Source organism: Rhipicephalus sanguineus, chromosome 10 (assembly GCF_013339695.2).
Source record: "Rhipicephalus sanguineus isolate Rsan-2018 chromosome 10, BIME_Rsan_1.4, whole genome shotgun sequence".
NCBI lineage: Eukaryota > Metazoa > Arthropoda > Arachnida > Ixodida > Ixodidae > Rhipicephalus > Rhipicephalus sanguineus.
This window is the reverse complement of record NC_051185.1, coordinates 51449567-51469342: the sequence shown is the minus strand read 5'-3', so window position 1 is coordinate 51469342 and position 19776 is coordinate 51449567. Positions and strand designations below refer to the sequence as shown.

The 19776-nt window shown below is 47.1% G+C and overlaps 1 protein-coding gene across 1 annotated transcript; it reads right to left on the bottom strand.

Moving 5' to 3' along the window:
* Positions 1-4706: 4706 nt before the first annotated feature.
* LOC125760242 (collagen alpha-1(II) chain-like) lies at positions 4707-17432 on the bottom strand. The gene is made up of 2 exons (XM_049420072.1): positions 16753-17432; positions 4707-5151 (listed from the first exon to the last, which is right to left on the bottom strand). Exons 1-2 carry the CDS (start codon positions 17430-17432, stop codon positions 4707-4709), a joined length of 1125 nt encoding a protein of 374 aa, XP_049276029.1.
* Between the last annotated feature and the right edge of the window lie 2344 nt (positions 17433-19776).

The following is a 19776-nucleotide window of genomic DNA, read 5'->3' as shown; positions in this document are numbered from 1 at the left end:
GTACGTCAGCAAAATGAATGCCATCAGATGGCAAAGAAAAAAATCTATAAGAAAAAGTTCCGTTGACGGGAATCGAACCCATGACCTCTCGGTCCGCGACGATGGCTGGCGGGCGTTTAGCCCACTGAGCTACCGCCAAACACGTTACGGAGCCAACATGAACGCGCCTTTTATGATTAACACTTGCCTCTCACAGTGACCTTGGTTGGATGGATGCTATGAGCGTCCCCTTTATAACGGGGCGGTGACATCTGTGCCACCAGGCTAGAAAAAAAAAATGCGCCGTTGCAACGACCGTCCCATTCGGCGCGTTTCCATTACAAGTTTAATTTCGTCACACACCGTGAGGTGGCAGTTTTAGTGCAAGCCTGGCTCATAGCTTCCATCCATATCGACAAATTGCTCTGCGACGCTCGCCTGGCTGTCGCACCGCGTTCCCTGCTCGCCCTCTGAGAAGTAACGGCCAGGCTATAGAGGGAAGACAAGACGCGCGTAGCGTTTCTCTTCGCATTTCACGACGCTTTGAAGGAGTGCATATCGAGCATTAGTGTTTATTATGTGCTTGTTGACGCCAACTTTGCGCGGGATTCACCGTATATCGGAGTCCACGTATATGTTAAGAACTTCACCTACCGCGAGGGTTAGATATGATTGTGGGCGTTTGTCGTCGGTACGAAGGTGTGCTAGTAGGCGTCAACGTGAGTGAGATGCGTCCACATCAAGCGGCGCTATATCTGCCAAACAGTAGACATTGTACAAGCTCTCACATACCAATGCACTATAAACAATAAACTACTTCTGTGACACGTTTCACTTTCGTGTTATACCGATTCCTATGACGGAGGGATCAACCAACCATCTTTTTGTCTTTCGAGGCAGTTTCAAGCGATAGCGTCGCTCTGTGGTAGAACACCTGCTTGCCACGCAGACGGCCTGGGTTCGATTCTCACTCGAACCGAAGTTTTTTATTATTTATTTCATTGGCATCTTTCTCGATTTTTTGGTCACGGACAACGCTGATTTTTCGCTCACCGCCAACGACGCCCAAAATCGAAGCTGAATTTCTACCAAAAGAGCTCTTTTAACGCAATTGCGGTAAAATCATGGAGAAACACACGAAACACGAGTGCCGATGACGTGTATCAGGCCGGTGACAACTTCGGGATGGTTGATTAATCTTTTAAATCGATTAACAATTGACCGTTCGCCGATTTAGCCATTATTCGATTAATCGCTATCAATTAGGGTGTTTTCGCCGATTAATCGAGATTATTTAAGTGCGGTTTCAAAATGCTGAAACAAAGTCTGTACTCATATAGGACCCTGTTATTTTCTTTTGTATGTGAAACAGATGAAAAACAGAAGTGCTTATTGGTTTCGTAAATGATGGTATTTATTTTCTTGAATGGTAAGTGCAACCGGGGCTGATGACTAGTAAATGGACAAACAACGTTTGAGATAAAGCCAAACGAGGCAGTAACTCACAGGATGATGGTGACTTGAAATGATTAAAAATCTTCGAACAAGGATTGTTGCTAGAATGTTCTGGAACCTGGAATGTCGCTATGAAATGGTACTTGTTGGGTGCCTATATTGAGGATCAGGACAAAGAATCGACGTAGGATGACAGAAAACACGAGGATGCAGCGCCTTTGTGTTGTGGTGTCTTCAGCCGTTCCTTTCAGCTAAACGTAAATATATGCAGTACTAACTATCCTGACTCTCTTGGCCACCTTGTTGAGTAAAACACTGCTGAACGAAATAATAAGAAAAAGCAAAACTATGAGATCAAAAGGTAGACCTAATAAAGATATGCAGAGAAATCAAATATAAAAAGCGAGAAAATATTTTCAGGTTTTGGGTATTTTGAACCCCCTGGCCTTTTCAACAAAGCTAATGAATGCCAATTCGCTGAGACGTTTGATTCGACACGGCCGCGCTTGAACGCCAGCCCTTTTGTTTTGGCGTCAACCAATAACATTAGCTCTTAGGTATATTCAGTGTATAGTATTGTCCCTCGCCAGACCTTACCGCACCCAACGTGGTCTTTCAGTGCCTCCGGGATCGGAGGAATTGGAAGCGTTTTGTACCTCAGGTGATTTTGCAGTGCCTCCGTGATCGGCCCCCCTTTGACCAAGCACGATGTCATGTGATGACGTCACAAATTTTGGCAATCTCCAAAGCCATGATGGCGTCACACGGTGATGTTGTCAGGCGATTTCTGCATCACTCGTGTTGACGCTGGCAGTCACATTTCGCGTTTGAGGAGACATCGATAGATCTACAACTCTATAGCTATGTATGCATTTTGTGAGCACTAGAGGGGATGAGATAAGGGGGAGGGGGCACCGATTCTTTATCGAATTTCTAACCTTTATTCTTCTGCGAGCAGCACACGGATGCTCATACACTTCACTTGAAATTATTACAAGGCACTTTTAAACATCTATGTCTAACTACAGAGTGGTCGTTCATTCGCTAAAATCCTCAGAATCTCTGGCGTTGTAATTCATGCCTGCCTCCGCTGCACCATTAGAATCAACAATCCACTCAAAGACTTGGATCGGCAAAACCTCTCGTATACATTGCACTCGTTTCTTTTGTTAAATAAATCGCGAATGATGAAAGTAACACCATAGTCCCAAAAAGGTATTGAAGGACTATGGTAACACGCACGAATCGCACTGCACGCGGCAAACGCGCATGTTGGTCGCCTCTCGTGAAATTATTTTGCTGTGTGTACAACTGCGTTTGATATAAACTTAGTAAAGCACTTAGCCGCGGTTCCTCTGTATACACAACTGCAAATGCAGTAACCAATGGCCCCAGTAAGATAACCAATGGCTGCTCCAATGCGGGGGCCCCCTGCGAACATGTCTTCGTCACTATGTAAAACAAATTCTTCAAGCTCGCAGTTTCCAGCGGGCTCAGATAGGTGCGGCACTCAACGACTCACGTCATGTTGTGCGCCTGGAAATGCGAAGGCGTCTACGACTTGCCGAGCCTTGATCCATTATAAGAGCGCATCTACGGCGAAGTAAGAGTTGGTTGCCTCAGCAACGAAACTTAAGCAACTACGGCTGCGAAGCCTCGTGTATTTGTTATGGTATCCGCGATGCGCAGCGCCTATAGGGGCGCCACTGAAAGCCGCGTAGCGGCGGCCGTTGGAACCGCTCGCGGGTCGCGTATACAGACGCCTCATTTGCGCGCGTGCGATTCGCCGGTTGTGCGCGTCCCAGATAATTACTTTTGCGGCAACAGTGTGCGCAAAGGAGCCGCACTTTATAATAGTGGACATGTGTCCGATGTCACAGCTGTGTGGGACGACAATGTCCCCATACGCGACAAGTGTTTGTCACAGACAATCGACAACAAGCTTCTCCTACGAAGTGGAGCTCATCGTAAGTACACCGCTTTCTTTATAACGTCCCGATCACTAACGCCTGCATGCGTTGACGCGTGAACCAATGTTTTTTCTCGACACAGTAGCTTCGTTTACGTGCCACGCTGTCACACCGGCGTATAGATTTCACAGGGTCGGCCACGTGAAGGGTCAGCGTTGGTAAAACTTTGAAACCAGCACGATAAACTTGTGAAAAAATAAACGATAAGCTTGTCATCATCGGTGCAGAAGCGCACAGCGAACATTCTGCACCGATGATCGCATTCCAGTGCCATCAATAGGTAGAATGCAGCCGATTTCATACAGCACACGTGTGATTCCACGGCGCTTTTTTAAAGGAGCCGTCACCTGCCCTACATTCTCTCGCATTGCGCTTCGCGCCATTCGTTTTTCAAGAGAGCCAAGGTATCGCGTCTTATCAGTAATAACAACCTCATGTGAATTGTAGTGTCTACAGTGCAGGCGAGGCGACCAAGTGTAAACGTAGTAGCGTTCGCTGAAAGCGTAGCGACAAAAAAAGAAGAAATAAAAACACGGTAATCGTTCTAACACTGCCGTAAACAAAGCGCGATTGCTTAGCTTCTACGTCGTACAGCCGCAATCCACCGCCGCCGTCGCTTTCGCTCATGAAATAGCACCGGAAACCTGTAGATGTGCGTTCCTGGCGATTTTTTGTGTGTGTTTGAGCAGCCGACAACGCAGCAGTTATTTTTCGACATCGCTGAGGCCCGCCAGAATCGTTAAATCACGATGAAAAACACATCCATCCGTGCACTCGCGTATAGACGCTCGCGGGAACACTGCTCGCCGGGCCCCGCGAGCGCTTCCGAGGCGTGGCGGCAGATGGCGTCGTCGGCGCTTTGCGCATCGCCTATAGCATGTGTAATACCAGCAATAAAAGTTAATGAATGATCATCGGAGGTTTCCCGCATGTTTCAGTACATTGCGTACTTCATGCTTTTAGATTCTTTTCTTTTTTTGCTGATTTTTTGTTTCTGTGCGAGACACTTGCGGGTCATCATTGCTCGTGAAAGTACAAAAAGCTTAAACAGTAAAGAATCGATAAACCGTTGATTACCGATGAATAAGTAACTGCATGCATAATGTTGTTATTACAGTAACAATACGTTTACTGCGTCCAAATCGTAAGTGTTGTTACCGCAGAAATCTACTCTAAGTTCAACTCTTGACGGGAGTGTAATAATTGCGTATAGTCACTTATAGCTAAGCGACGACAGGGATCAACCCCCGCGCTCCAGCAAGACTTGTTTCCGCGAACTCCGTCACAGTGGGATCTGTGACATCACACTTCGTCATCATTTACGGCAGTCAAGTTTTGTGCCCACGCATCGGTGTCAACGCCTTTCGATGTCGTCACTTGAATCAGAGATGGCGATATCGATCGACTCGTTCCTTGCGAGCCCTTTATGGGAGCGTCGACCCAAGCCTGCGTCGTTGTGTCGTCATCATCCATAATATCTGTTTTCGAACTTGGAATTCGCGCATGCGCTTTCTTTCGGCGTATCTTGAACGTCTCGTGTGACGTGGCACCGAAAACGTCGATCCTGGACGGACGACTCTGGGTGACGACACCGGCGGCAGTGGTCACGTTCCTGGCGTCGGTGGCATTCATCGCGTCCTCGGCCTGAAGTTCGTCGGCCTCCTGCACGTTTAGCGACATGAGGACCATGCCGAGGACGACCAGGGACATGGCGACCACACCCATGGGAAAGAACCAGACGTTGTCCCTGCGCACAGTCGATCGAAATGAGTTACGTGATTTCGTTCCGTAATGAACCAAAAAGATTGGATTGATCGAGGGCTCGTTTCTTTGTTAGGTACAACCTAATTAAACCAACAGACAGTGAGGCTAAGAAATGTATACGGGACATTATTCGCAGCTTTTTAACTGTAGCATAGTAATTACGACACAAAATGGAAAGGAATCAAAGAGGATGAAAAATCATCTTGCCGAATGTACGGCCCTACAACCTCCGGATGACGCGTCTGTCATCCGGAGGTTGTAGGTTCGATCCCTTCCCTGCGGCAAGTTGATTCCTCTTTAATTCCTTTCCATTTATCTCATAATTACTATGCTACAGTTCAAAAGCTGCGAATGATATCCCGTATACATTTCTTAGCTTCCCTCTCTGTTGGTTTGCATAGGCGTGCGCACGGGGGGGGGGGGGGGTGTTGCAGGAGGGGGGGGCTGCCTCCCCTAGTCACCTAAGAGGGGGGGCGCAAAGTCTGCCCCATACAGCAGGGAGGGGGGCGCTACGAGGAACTCCCCCCCCCCCCTGATGAGGGACCCTGCGTACGCCAATGTTCGTTTCATTAGGTTCCTTCCGTAATGGGTACACAGGTCTTCACTCTATCCAATGAAAAAAAGAAAGACTCGGGCAAAAATACCGCGGTGTTGTCATATAGAGCGGAGCATTTTTGTATGCTTATTTGGCTCTTTCATTTTCCTAGAGCTCCTGTACTCTCGCTCGAGCTGGTGGAAATGATAACGGGCGATTCAAAAGGATTTTTGTCGTCGTTCCTGATGCCATTTTGGTTGGAACCAACAGCGTAAAAGCCGATACTAGAGCATAGTATCAATGAGCGATACTTCAAAGAAAACCTCACAGGGACACCCATGCATTCGTCTAAGACGACTAGAAGGCGAAAGCCATCTTCTGCTTCTTTTTATTCAAAGTCAGTGTCTTGATCCTCCTCCGCCCACCTCCGAAAGCCTGCTGCACCTAACGCGGTTTTGCAATGCCTCCAGAATCGGAAGCATTGCCAGCTTTCTGCACATCACCTGGTTTGCACTGCCTCTGCGTTCGCCCCACCTTTGACCAAGTCACAATGTCATGTGATAACGTCATCATGTGGCGTCATGTAAGCCGTCAAACGCTGACGCGCGTCGAGCTGGCGGCCCCCATGCGTATACGTGGTGAAATCGAAACGCGTCAAGCTTCTCGGTGACCAATTGGCAATGGCCACCCACGTTTGAACAGGGCTACTGCATAGCCTTTAGAGTAAAGATAGTAACTCGTCCAAGCAGCCATTTTAGCAAAGATAGTAACCGCAATTTTATCTAGGAAGCCTACAAAGGCACACCTACAAACAATGCGCACGTCAGCCAACAAGGCGTAGAGTGCGCAAGTTCGTGTGGTGCTGCTTACCAACACTTATTCGTGAGCGCTTGAAAGTACGGCGCAATACTTGATAAAACTGGCAGGTGTCGACGCATATTCAGATAAATGGACACAAATCCGTGAGAATCGCTCGACATGTTCCTCGACAAAGCAGGCGCACCAAGCTCAAAACCCCGAAAAAGGAGACATATCCTTTAATGTGACCATGATGGCGCACACTTTTGTCAGCAAGGGTATTGAGGCGCCTGTAGTGTTTTCCAAGGAAGGCACCGAGCACCGGCGGTGGCTCCGAAAGGAACAACACACACACACAAGTTCCAGACAACTTCCACAACTCACTGCACCTTCGTCGAAGCGCCAGCATCACAACCGGCCACCTCATCCTTCAATTGGCTGCCCCAACTGTGGCTATCGGCATGCTCCTACTCATAACTGCCCAGCGCGCGGCAAGGTTTGCTACCAGTGTTCCAAGATGGAACATTTCGCCACGGTGTCTCGTAGTAGCCCCTTCGCGTGCTCACCGCCGGCATGACGTCAGCAAGCCTCCAGGTCACCACGCCCAACTTAAACTTACCCTCGGCTGTAGCGATGGTGGTTATATACAAGGAGGTTAAAATAAAGTTTGCTGGAGTGGAGGAGGCGCCTCTCAGCTGAAGCCGCGCGCCGCCATATTGCCATAGGCAGAAGGCGCGCCTTCCGCAACGCATGCTGCAGCGGCCGCATAGATGTTCCAGATGTTCTCTGGTGTGGTGGCGTCCGGACGTTGTTGGGTACATCGTGCGTTGCGTACGGCTATATAAATCGAGCGAAAAGCTACTCTGGGGTGAAGTTTCAGTTATAAGCAGAACAATTCAAGCTTGATAAAAACTTCTCTATATGCTGGAACGCATGCTGACAGCTCGCAATCTGTCTCTAATTTCACATCTGACGGGTATTATTTTTTCGTAATGGGTTTCTTAAGGAGCTAAAGATCGAAGCACATCGGGGCAGGCGGTTTGACGGGAAGTCTGGAAGCCAAAAAACGGCGATCACATATATTAGAGTCACTTCTCGCCGAATTAATTCGACCGGACTAGGCTGCGACCAGGTAGTTGTCCGACTGTGCTTGACGCATTTGTAAAACACTTGCAAAACCTTGTGATATACATTCTTGTGCTTCTTGATACCACTGGTGCGGAGCGTAAATAGGAAAAGGACGCACCGTTTGCTATTCGTTGAAATGATATATATAGGCGACTCCCTAGATTTCGTTATCTGTTGCCCTGTTGTGTTATAAAAGGGTAGCTCGCAACTACGAGGTTAAATGGCGTCATTTGTGCAATACCCGGACCTGTTTTTTATTACATTCGTGCCTTTTCTTTTGTTATTTTTATTGCTTTATGCAGTGCAGCGAGTAAAACCAGTAGTTCTAAACTGTGCAATGTTCGTTCCAGCTGCAAATAAAGCGACCTAACCGAGGCCCCGGGTACTCCGGCCGTTATGTGTTCAAATTGAAAAAAAGTTGTTGAAGATGTGGCAATTGCATCACCTACACGGCAGCATTACGAAGAAACACTTCATGTTTCCTAAGGAGAGATAAACAGTTCAACATGAAAATTCTGCAGCAGAAAAATTGCAGGCTGACCATAGAGAGGGAGGTTCGATCCTCAAGCGATAATAAACGAGATCAAGGATCAAAAGCTCATGTCTCAGTAGGGCAGAGGGGTGTTCGCTGCGGTCTTCCCCCATACGTACAGCAACCCCTCCCCAGAGCACGAAAAGACAAGAAAGGCATGTATCCATCCGATCTGCGGGCGTTTGCGTTAACGCTGCACTTCTTTTCTCCATCAGCTTATGAGTATGTACATTCGAAGTTTAATTGAGCGCACTATAGAGAACGGTATACAGAATTCCATCAAAGGAAATGCTGCCTTCACAGATGAGTCACTGTCTCGAAAAAGTTAGCCCCATGCAGCACAAGAACTCTACTGTACTTTGATTGTTGATGACAAATGAGGAAACATGTTGGGATTGTGGGCGACTAAGTGGTTAGATATGTGGACTTTGGGACTGGAATGCATGATGACAGACTGCATGTATACATGCTCGTTGGCTTAAACTTACGACATAGGATGCCACTTGGGCGTTTTAATTGATTCATTGACAGGAAAAGAAAGAGCCGATCCAACGAAATAGTATCGAAAAGCTATATATCTATTGAAATAGTGTCGACTGCAAGAATGTCCATATTTGAGCACGTCCATGCAAACTCAGAACTATAGGTTTTGGAGGTTATGAGCTTGCATTGAGAAAATAAATGGCTTTTAAGCCTTGATGAGCATATCCTTCTCGATGAGCATACCCTTGAGTGTGGAGATTTGGATACCCACATTTATATTCCGTTCAAAGAAAGTGGCCGAACTCCATATATGCGGAAGACTCCATCACATGACGAATGAAATAAACAGGAAAATGAGTACCGAGAAGTGAGGTGTGCTCTTACGAGGACGATTATTTTTAAAAACCAATTATACAGACCCTTCATCGGTGTGCATGCTTGCAAGGAAAACGCCAAAAGAATCGGAATAAAACTGACTGCATTCTTATCGGCCATTTAGCTTCTTATTCTTGACAACTTATCCCTTAATGCTCGCCCTAACCTTTACAAACCACGGCGAAGAGACGCGATCAGCGCGGTGGGCGCGCTTTGGCTCCCGTTTCTTACCTATGGCAAGATGGCCGCCGCGCGGCCATCTTCACTGCGGCTTATTGGTAAGTATAGGCGGCCTCCACTCCAGCAAGTTTTATTCAAACCTCCTTGGTTATATATTAAAGCCCCTTGATGTTGGAAAGTAGCGACGCTCCTTTATCCACGCCGGCTCATCCTCGCCGCGCCGTCAACCTCCTCTTTTTTCACCCTCTCTTTCGCGGAGCCGGCGCATCCGCAACGCTGAATGGCTGCGACGCGCGATAGCTCCCAGTCAGGTGACCCTGACGTCACGAGAAGCGAGCGCAAGCAAACTTCGCGCGCTTTCAGCTGCTCACGCCCGCCATGAACCCTCCAGGCGTCAACCCTCCTGCGTGTGTGTACGGTTGTGTGCAGGTTATGCGTGTTTGTATGTGCGCATATGTGCGCCTGCGTTTGTATGTGCGTGTGCGCACGTGTTAACGTGTGAGTGCATGTGCGTGCGTTTGTGTATTCGCGGTGTTTGTGCGTGTACGCACGTATGTGTATGCGTGCGCCTGCGCGTGCGTGTCTGTATACTCTGTATCACTTGTGCATGCGCGTGCGTTTCTGTATCGCTGTGTATGTGCGTGTGTGTCTGTATCGCGTGTGTATGTATGTGCCTGCGTCTCGGTATCGCGTGTGTATTTATGCGCGTGCGTGTCTGCATCGCGTGTGTATGTGTGTGCGTGCGTGTCTGCATAGGGTGTGTATGTATGTGCGTGCGTGTCTGCATTGCGTGTGTATGTATGTGCGTGCGTGTCTGCATCGCGTGTGTATGTATGTATGTATGTGCGTGCGTGTCTGTATCGCGTGTGTATGTATGTATGAACGTGCGTGTCTGTATCGCGTGTGTAGTATGTATGAGCGTGCGTGTCTGTATCGCGTGTGTATGTATGTATGTGCGTGCGTGTCTGTATCGCGTGTGTATGTATGTATGAGCGTGCGTGTCTGTATCGCGTGTGTATGTAGGTAAGAGCGTGCGTGCCTGTATCGCGTGTGTATGTAGGTTGCATGCCTGTATCGCGTGTGTATGTATGTGCGTGCGTGTCTGTATCGCGTGTGTATGTATGTATGAGCGTGCGTGTCTGTATCGCGTGTGTATGTATGTGCGTGCGTGTCTGTATCACGTGTGTATGTGCGTGCGCGTCTATATCGCGTGTGTATGTATGTATGAGCGTGTGTGTCTGTATCGCGTGTGTATGTATGTATGTATGTATGAGCGTGCGTGTCTGTATCGCGTGTGTATGTATGTATGTATGTGTCTGTATCGCGTCTATATGCGCGTGTATATGTATGTATGTGCGTGCGTGTCTATATCACGTGTGTATGCGCATGTGTATGTAAGTGCGTGCGTGTCTGTTCGCATGTCCACGCACGTGTGTCTATAACACGTGTGTACGCGCGTGTGTATGTATGTGCGTATCTATATTGCATGTGTATGAGCGTGCCTGCCTGTATCCCGTGCGTATGATCGTGTGTATCTATGTGTGTGCGTGTCTGTATCGCGTGTGTATGCATGTCCGTGTGTGTACGTATGTGCGTGTCTTTATCACGTGTGTATAGGCGTGTGTGTGTGCCTGCGTGCATGCATCGTGTGCGTGCGTGCGTGTCTGACAGCGGCATTGACACAAAAAGGCTTCGGGCTCACTCATTTGGCCCAATTTAAGTAAACCACCACATTCCTTCTTGGGTGCCTTCTTTTAGCTCATCAAGACCACAATTATGAAAAAAATTCTCGCCTATACTTTATGCTGGTTACATTATATGCGCTAATACACCGTGTTAAGGACAGCCCAGGCGGCGACGGGAAGGTAAACCGCTCAGCCGCCAGTTGATATACTCATTTTTTTCGAAGCGCTTATTTGCATATACCGAAGCGTCTTTAAAAATATATTTGTCACTTTGTTCTATCGGAAGCCCACTTTCGTCATGACTATTGCTTAAGAAACAGGTTCTCATTTGACGCTTCAAGGGGCCGATTAAACAAGCGCGCGCAGTGATTTTAATGCGGCTGCGGCGAGCCTGTGGAGGGTTCAGCGTGCCGGCCAGGGGAGGGGAGAAATCCGAGGAGAATTGAGGAGGAAAACGCGCGCGCGGAGGAGAGTGTCGCTACTTTCTAGATCAAGGGGCTTTATTATATATACCTTGAGGGCGCCCCCTGGTGTCATACGACGGAACAAAGTATGTTACAATACACATTACCGTCTTGCTTTTTGTTTTATTGTTTACATGGGCAGAAACCTGAATCAGCAGCCCACGCTGTAAAAATTGGAGGCGACCTTAATACTTGGCTTTGGTGTTTGGTAGTGGCACTCGCACCTCGGCCTTCGTGCGCCCCGGCGTGTTCCTTGGGTTAGCATTGCGTTACGTCGCACTGCCGAAGCGGATCTCGGAGGCCGCGTAGAAAAAAGCGCGCGGTTGAGATCTGCTCCGCTAGGTGCCGCAGCGATCCCAGCTGTTCACAAGAAAACCGTCTGCTCTATCAACGAACTCGTTCAATTAATCTTCATTAACTACCCTGACAGGTAATTGGCCTTTATCTTAAACTCATGTTCCGATATCATATGTATCCGATATAACTCTCGACTTGTACCAGAGCCTGCGATTTTGTACCAGTTTTATTTTTAAAGAGGAACTGACACCATTTCCCGCAGGTGACCTTAGTAGCACGCTTTGTTGCCGTAACGTTGCGGCAATGTTACCTTCCAACATTGCCTAAACGTGGCTAATGTCCATTCCCGCAACATTTAAATGCATCGTTGCCACAACGTTGGAGAAACATACTAGCAACGCTGCTTGGAAGTTTGTACAACATTTCGGCAGCTTTTAACCTGACTGCAACGCGCATCATTGTTGACTCAACGTTTTTTAACGCTGCTTGGAAGTTCCAGCAACATTTAAGCAACCTTCGTGTAACTTATGTGCAACATATAGCAACATTGATGTAACATTCTTGCAATGCTGCTTCAATGTTTCAACAACATTACGGCAACCTTTGAATAACTTGACTGCTACATGCAGCAACATTTTTGCCGTGCCGCTTTGATGTTCCTGCAGCATTTAGGCAACCGTTGAGTAACCTAACTGCAACATACAGCCTTATTATAATAATGTTGTTGCGATGCTACTTCAAAGTTTCTACAACATATAAGAAACCTTCGATTAACTTGCAACGCTGAGCCACATTCACATCAAGGCAATGGTGTGGTTTTCACGGCTCCTTTTTCATGCATTCTGGTCTCTCTGCCATAGACGTCTCGATTCCGTCATATCTATAGAAACACCAAATGACAGAGTGGAGCCACCAATGGCAGAGATCACAATACTTTAAATTTACATGACATTGTTACGGTGAAAGATGTTATGGTAATGATTCCTCACATCAGTGGTCATGAAGCCAACCTCACTTGAACAGTTGTGTTACATGCAGATCTACTTGTTGCCAATCAATGGTTACTAAGTAGTAATATTTTCCAAAAGGTGTAAACAGAGCTCTTTATACTAGCCTAATATGTATCACTGTGCAGAGGGAAGAATTATTTATGTTTCTTATGCAATGAATGTATCTCGGTGCTTGCAATATGTTGTCGGCTATACAGCTTTGAAGAAGAGCAGCAGGAGGTTAATCTACGATAGCTGTGACGACAGCCAGCTTCCTGGTGGCATGGAAGTTCCTAGACATGAGTTCATCACTCAGAGTGAACAACATAAAAAGTAATACAAAGATTTATTGCACATAGAAAAAAGACACAGTTTTCATATAAGCAAAGTTCCAGAATCAAATTAACGCTACAATTTTGTCTACGAAAACCATGCTTACGTAATGTTCAAGATAAATGTACATGTCCCGAAGAGCAATATAGCAGAAACATTTCCATTCACCAATGGCGATCACAATCTTTGATGAGGGATCTATTGCGGCTAGCTGTACGAGATTTGCAATGAAAAAAACCACCCGTGCTGATGAATTAAAGACCCTGAATTCTTGCAATGAACAAAATCACATTGACACATTGCACAACTGAAAAGGTAAACAAAGGAATACAAAACCAAAATTACGGCTCCAATGCTTGCTGGTCTTAAAGTAAAACTAGCAATATCAAGAAAAAGGAAATACTGCATACAGTAACATTACACAACAGTGTGAAGAAACTTGGCATTTTGAAAACATCGTAACTGTTCTGACTCGGCAAAATGTGACAAATATGTGAGCAATAATCTTGCAAGACTAGTACCGATAACTGTGCAACGATTCATCAAGCGTTCTTAACGTTAGGAAAACTGCAAAGGCAGGCTTGACTAGGCACTATAATCTTACAAAACATTATGAACAAACTTTAGTGCAACCTTTTGAAATATCCTAGAGAAAATATGGCACAGGATAACATAAGCAATAATCCTGCAGGACTGGTGTTCATAATTTGTGGCCACGCGTCAATAAAGTGTTTTAACATATTACAACATGGCATGAATAAACATAAGTGCCACTTGTCATTTTGAAGCTATCTTAACTTTCAAAAACATGCACAATAGAAAGAAAACATGTGAAACAATGAAGGTGAGGGGTGAAGGCTGAATTCGGGCCACCATTGCCTCTCTAGAGGAAAAAAAAAAGAAAAGGGTACACACTGAATAGATAGAACAAAGCAAATGCTTCATTAAAACAATTGAAGCACTTATCAATATTCAAAGAACGTCTTGCTAATTCGTCTATAAATCTATGACACCAATTTGACTCAACCTCTAAATTGTGTTAAAGGCCTGACGAAAACAAAAAACAAAATGAATACATCCTGCAACTCGTGTTCCCCACTTCCTATTGGTGGTTCTCAATAAAGCACCATAGCACCATTTAGTTTAATTCATTGATCAGAGATGAATGCATTGCCATGCATGAGCACCAGCAGAATTTATCAACATGTTCAATGTACAAAGCTAAGAGTCAAACTGGCGACCTCTGCATTATGTACCTGATGTGGCTACAAAATTACTAAACATTAGGCAAAGTGGAAGCGCCTGATCCAAAGCCCGACGAAGAAAAGCCACGTATACATCACTTTCGCCTGAGGCCGATGAGCAAGCTAAACTGACCGCGCCGTGCGACTGAGGGAACCGAGCACATGGGTCGCAAAGCGGAACTTTATCCCCTCGCTCTGCCTACTCGTTCGCCCAGTTATAGTACATAGAATAAGTATATTCTAGGCACTATAGCCGAGTGATCGTCACTACGACAGTCGCCACTTGAATCGAAACAGCTAGCGAGCTCAGAACGGACGGCTTCAACTATTCTTCGACGCATTTGTCTGCCGCCTACTTCATTCAGTGCGCACGTAACCCACTGCATTTTTCGCCGTGGCATAGAGCAAAGCAAACAACGGAATATTCTGCGAGTGACCACTAACCGGACAAATAAATGATGTTATTTGTATACATAAACCAAAAACTTACCGTTCTTTTTATATGCCAGTATGCGAAGTCATCAGCTGAGTGCCACGAAGAGCGAAAACAGCGCGCTCAACCTGTCCGCGGAAAAACAACAAAAAAAATCCTCTCTGCACGCGGCCGTTGATGTCAGTTGCCGTAGGACTGCCGCTGATCAGCAAAGGCTGCACTTTTTGTTTCGGTCTCGCTTTCATACGCCGCTTGCCCCTGAGGCACCACAGCGCGAGAATCAATGCGTAAGTAGGATAATCTATGCAAGCAGATATTTAAAACGAGGTATTAGCGAAATTTAATTGGAAGATGCGCTGTGCACGTGTACGCGCGTGCTCTCAGTACGGCGAGCAGTGCAGCCATGGCATGGTAATTCTAGCCAAGCATCTGAGAAATATTTTGAATTCGTGCACGCCACGAAAATAAGAATGGTCTTGCGGGAAATATCCGCAGTTCCAGCGGCTAAAGTTCAGCCGATATGGGCCAAGGTTGCTAAACATTTGACAACATTGCTGCAGCATAAAAATGCAACATTACCTCAACATCGCTTGCGCAACATTGCTGAACGTTGTTGAATGTTGAGCAACATCTGTCAAAATTGTCACAATGTTGCGAAATGTCGCGCAACATTCAACAACATTCGCAAGGTTGCGGCAACATTGCGTCAACAATTCGTGCTACTAGGGGAATTTACACTGCCATACGAAACTCCTGTATACACAGACAGCTCTGAGCAAGTGAAGCTCAACAAATGCTGATGAGTGGTGCGATCTTGTACGCATTCCAAATAAGTACGGAGGCGTCGCGTTACATCCAGCCGCACGCGAATGGCCAATGTGAACCGCGACAGACTTCACGGCCCTGCATTGACCAATCGCGTGTGGCTGGATGTAACGCCACGCCTCCGTGCTTATTTGGAATGCGTACAAGATCGCACCAGAGATATCTTATTTTGACGTTTAAGTCAATTTTTTCATGGCGCACCTACCGACATCAACACTAGCTTGACGTCAGGCTACAGTACTAGTTCTGGCTGGTGACTTCACGCAGCAATCTGTCTACTTATGATGACGTCAGGTACCGTAAATTTCAAAATGGCAGCTGGTGCGTCACCAAAACATTCATAATGGCCGCTTGTGCGTCACCAACGGAGCAACGGTGAGGAGCGGCCGCGGAAACGTCACAATATCTTGCGCGCGCACGTGACGAGAAGCTCATACCTCGTTGTGAGGTCAGGGTACAGTAGCAACCGAAACTAGCTTTTAAAAACATACTGTAATTACTTTTCCGGGGTTCCTTCCCGCTTAGCAGTACATATTCTAGGCCCCTTGAGGGCTGGGCCTAGGGGCGTAGCCAAAAATAATTTTCGGGGGAAGGGGGGGTTCAACCATACTTCATGTATGTTCATGCGTGCGTTTGTATGTGTGCGTGTATATATTCGCAAGCAAAATTGAAAAATTTCGAAGGGGGGTTTGAAACCCCCCAACCCCCCCCCCCCCCCCCCTTGGCTACGCCCCTGGCTGGGCCTTTCATTTGACGCAAGAAAACGACCATAAAAATTTTCGTGTCCGTATCCCTTTAAAATACTTTCTGAAAGTTTGGAAAACCGGAACTATGATTTCTCGACCGGAAGTTCTTGGAAGAGATACAAGAGTGTCACTCATTGATCATGCCACTAATAAACAATGTTAAAATCTGAATCGCCTGGCTCACGCCACATATGTCTGTATAAATGAGCGATAAAAAATCGAAATAGAAAAAGAAACGACTATGATGCATTAAGCTGGGCTAGTTGGTATTGATTGTATGCTTCCATATTGCTAGAGAACACGCACAAAGGACGACATAGAAAGAGGCGGTTGTCCCGTTTCTTTCTACGTCGTCCTTTGCGCGTGTTCGCTAGCAATGTGGAAGCATACAAACGATTATGAGTAGAGGAGAAAACACGCTTCTCATGCCCCCGTCAGCGCTTGGCGGGGCAGTTCAACCATTAAGATCTTCGTTAAAGAAACCCATTTACGTGTTTTCCCACGACCACCACCGCTCGATCATTGTCGCAGACTCACCAGTTCCAGATGTATATGGTAGTCGGTCGCCGCACCGTCGTCAGCTGTCGGTCGGCGGGTAAGACCAATGGCGAGAACGGCCTCCGAATCCGGGGCTTGAAAAGGCCCTCCGAGGACGCGGCGCTTGCCCGACCGAGGACCGAACCGGTAGCGCTGTCCGGTGTGCTCGACTTTTCCGACTTCTTAACGAAAGGTGATCCGTCCCCGCTTCCTTTCTTCGCTTTGCCACCGGACTTGTGCTTCTTTCCTTTGCCTCCGGACTTGCCCTTTTTTCCTTTGCTTCCGTGTTTGCCCTTCTTCCCTTTACTACCAGGCTTGTGCTTCTTCCCTTTACTTCCATGCTTGTGCTTCTTTCCTTTGCTTCCGTGCTTGTGCTTCTTTCCTTTGCTTCCGTGCTTGCCCTTACTACCCTTGCTTCCGGACTTGCCCTTCTTTCCTTTGCTTCCGTGCTTTTTCTTCTTACCTTTGCCGCCGGCCTTGTGCTTGCTTCCTTTGCTTTCGGTCTTGTCTTCCTTGTCCTCAAGCTCGTCCTTTTCTTCGCGTCCAGACCTGTCCTTTTTGCCTTTGCCTGCAGACTTTGACTTCTTACCTCTGCTTCCGGACTTGCCCTTCTTTCCTCTGCTTCCATGCTTGTGCTTTTTCGACTTTCCACCGGACCTGGATTTCTTAGCCTTCGCCATGATGCACACGGGGTGGAAGCTAGTGCCGTCAGCGCTTTTCTCGCAGCTTCTCAGTAAGTGGCGCTTACCCACTGCGGCGATTTGACCCCGAAGCTGCCGCTTAAAGTGAGGTTATATAAATGTAGAAATGATAGCGTATAAGGCAAAGAAAGTGTGCTCTGTAGGCTGTAAGAAAACTCAGTTATTTATGGAAACGCGTCGCTCTTAGGAAAATGGTCTGTATGATAGTGACAACTGTTATAGCGCAAAAGCAGGACAAAGAGAAAAGGTACACGAAGACTAGCGCTCGTTGATGATGATGATGATGATGTGCCTCTACTCATGGCTCATACCCACACTGGGGGATTGGCCAAGAATTGTAGATATGTCTTCGTGTACCTTTCGTCTTTGTCCTGCTTTCGCGCTACAACAATTGTCATGACCTACCAACTAGCCCAAGCCGCCATCCTTCACGGAATGATAGTATTACGACAATCTTAACTGCAGTCAAAAATCCAGTGAGGGATCCGCTACAGTCCTCGAAATTAGCTTGTTATTCCTTGTAACGAAGGAGGATATGCAAACCTTCTGTTAGCGGGCGCCCCATGGAGGAGCCCTCAAGGCAGTTTCAAATGAATATTCATATGCCGAAACAATTGCTGCAACTTCTTCGCAGACACACAGATTTCAAAGAAAGGAACTATTTAATTGACAAAATAAGAGAAAAATAAAGAGTTCGCGACGTGCATGACCACCTCCATCGCGGGCACCATCCCCCACTCTTGTTGCCAGATTGGCGTTCCGATTTCCGCTAACACAATATACCTTAGTACTTATAAACTTCGAAGTGTTTAGGTGTTTAGATGTCAAACCATTCAACTTCAAAGCAAGATATAGGAACTGGGCCAGACGAAAGCTGCGTTAAAGGACCGTGGGTCAATCGGTACCTTTTGGAACGTACGCTGACCGGAACTGTCGTGAAATGTTTCGGTTAAATGCCGTGCAGGCAGACATGGTTCCTGCGGGTCCCTTCGCTACTAAACACGGGCGACAGCTTGGGTTCTCTCATAGCTGTTTTTTTTTCTCGTAGCATAGTGGTAACGCGCGTGTAACTGTTGGCGTTCTGCAAAGTTCTTCACTGGTGGGCACAGCTACCCTGAAGGAGGGGAGAGAAGAACGACGCGAATGAACATCCGCCTACTAGTCCAGTTCATCTCTGTAACATTGCCCTCCGACAAAAGCATTTGTTTTATTGGCTTTCAGTATGCCTCAGCGCAGTGAAAAAGAGTTAACTATGATTACGTGCTATTTTTCTTGATGACAAGGAAAACTTAGTCTATAATTAACATGAACATGAGGCAGCACGTGCTGTTTGTCAGCAGAAGAAGAAGACCAGCAGCTGCCTCGTGCGCTGGCGGTCGTTGTTTGGACCGATTCATGACCGACCGCCCAGAGCAGGTTGCGCCAGTTCACCGAGGAACCCACTAACCAAACCTCGAGTCAGCCATGGGCAAGGCGAAGAAACACAAGCATGGAAGCAAGGCGAAGAAGCACAAGCATGGCAGCAAAGTGAAGAAACACAGGCACGGCAGCAAGGGAAAGAAGGGAAGGAAGGGATCCTCTTCGGAAAAGAGATCATCCTCGGCCTCGTCTACCAAGAGTCACTCGTCGAGCCAGGAACATACCAAGAGCTCCGAGCCGTCGACCACCTCGGGCAGCGCCCGTGGTTCGACCTCCAGCACGACAGAGGGAAGCGCGGCGTCCACGGAGAACTTCAAGCTTGTGAACCGCCCACCGTTTCCGGAGCTCGTCTTGCCCACCGACCTCGAGTCGACACCGCGGCGGCCGTCGATTGTCTACATCTGGGACTGGTGAGCGCCTGCTTCTGTTGTAGGGGCGTTGGTTCTTACGTGAGAGCGCGTGGTGCGCGATATGCGTGTTCCGTTTCACGTATTGGCCTCCAATACGGTCGATAGCCGGTTTACTCGCTTAGATCTTTTACCCCATTTCGGGTGTGTTGCTGCCCATGGGTGACATCCTTACTTTTACGGGTATGAAACTTTTGTTAGACACGACAGTCAGCTGTAACTGCTTATACGATGAGAAAAGTATTCGGTAAAAGCTCTGAAAAAAATACCATTGCCTGGGGTGCACAAAAATATGAAATTTAATTCACAGCAATAGCGGTGAAAATTTATTGGAATGACAGGAAGCTGCAGGCTAGTGGTAGGCATTCATGATAAAAAATGGTAGGCGTGCGAGCACATCCACAAGAGTGAGTGAGTGAGTGAGTGAGTGAGTGAGTGAGTGAGTGAGTGAGTGAGTGAGTGAGTGAGTGAGTGAGTGAGTGAGTGAGTGAGTGAGT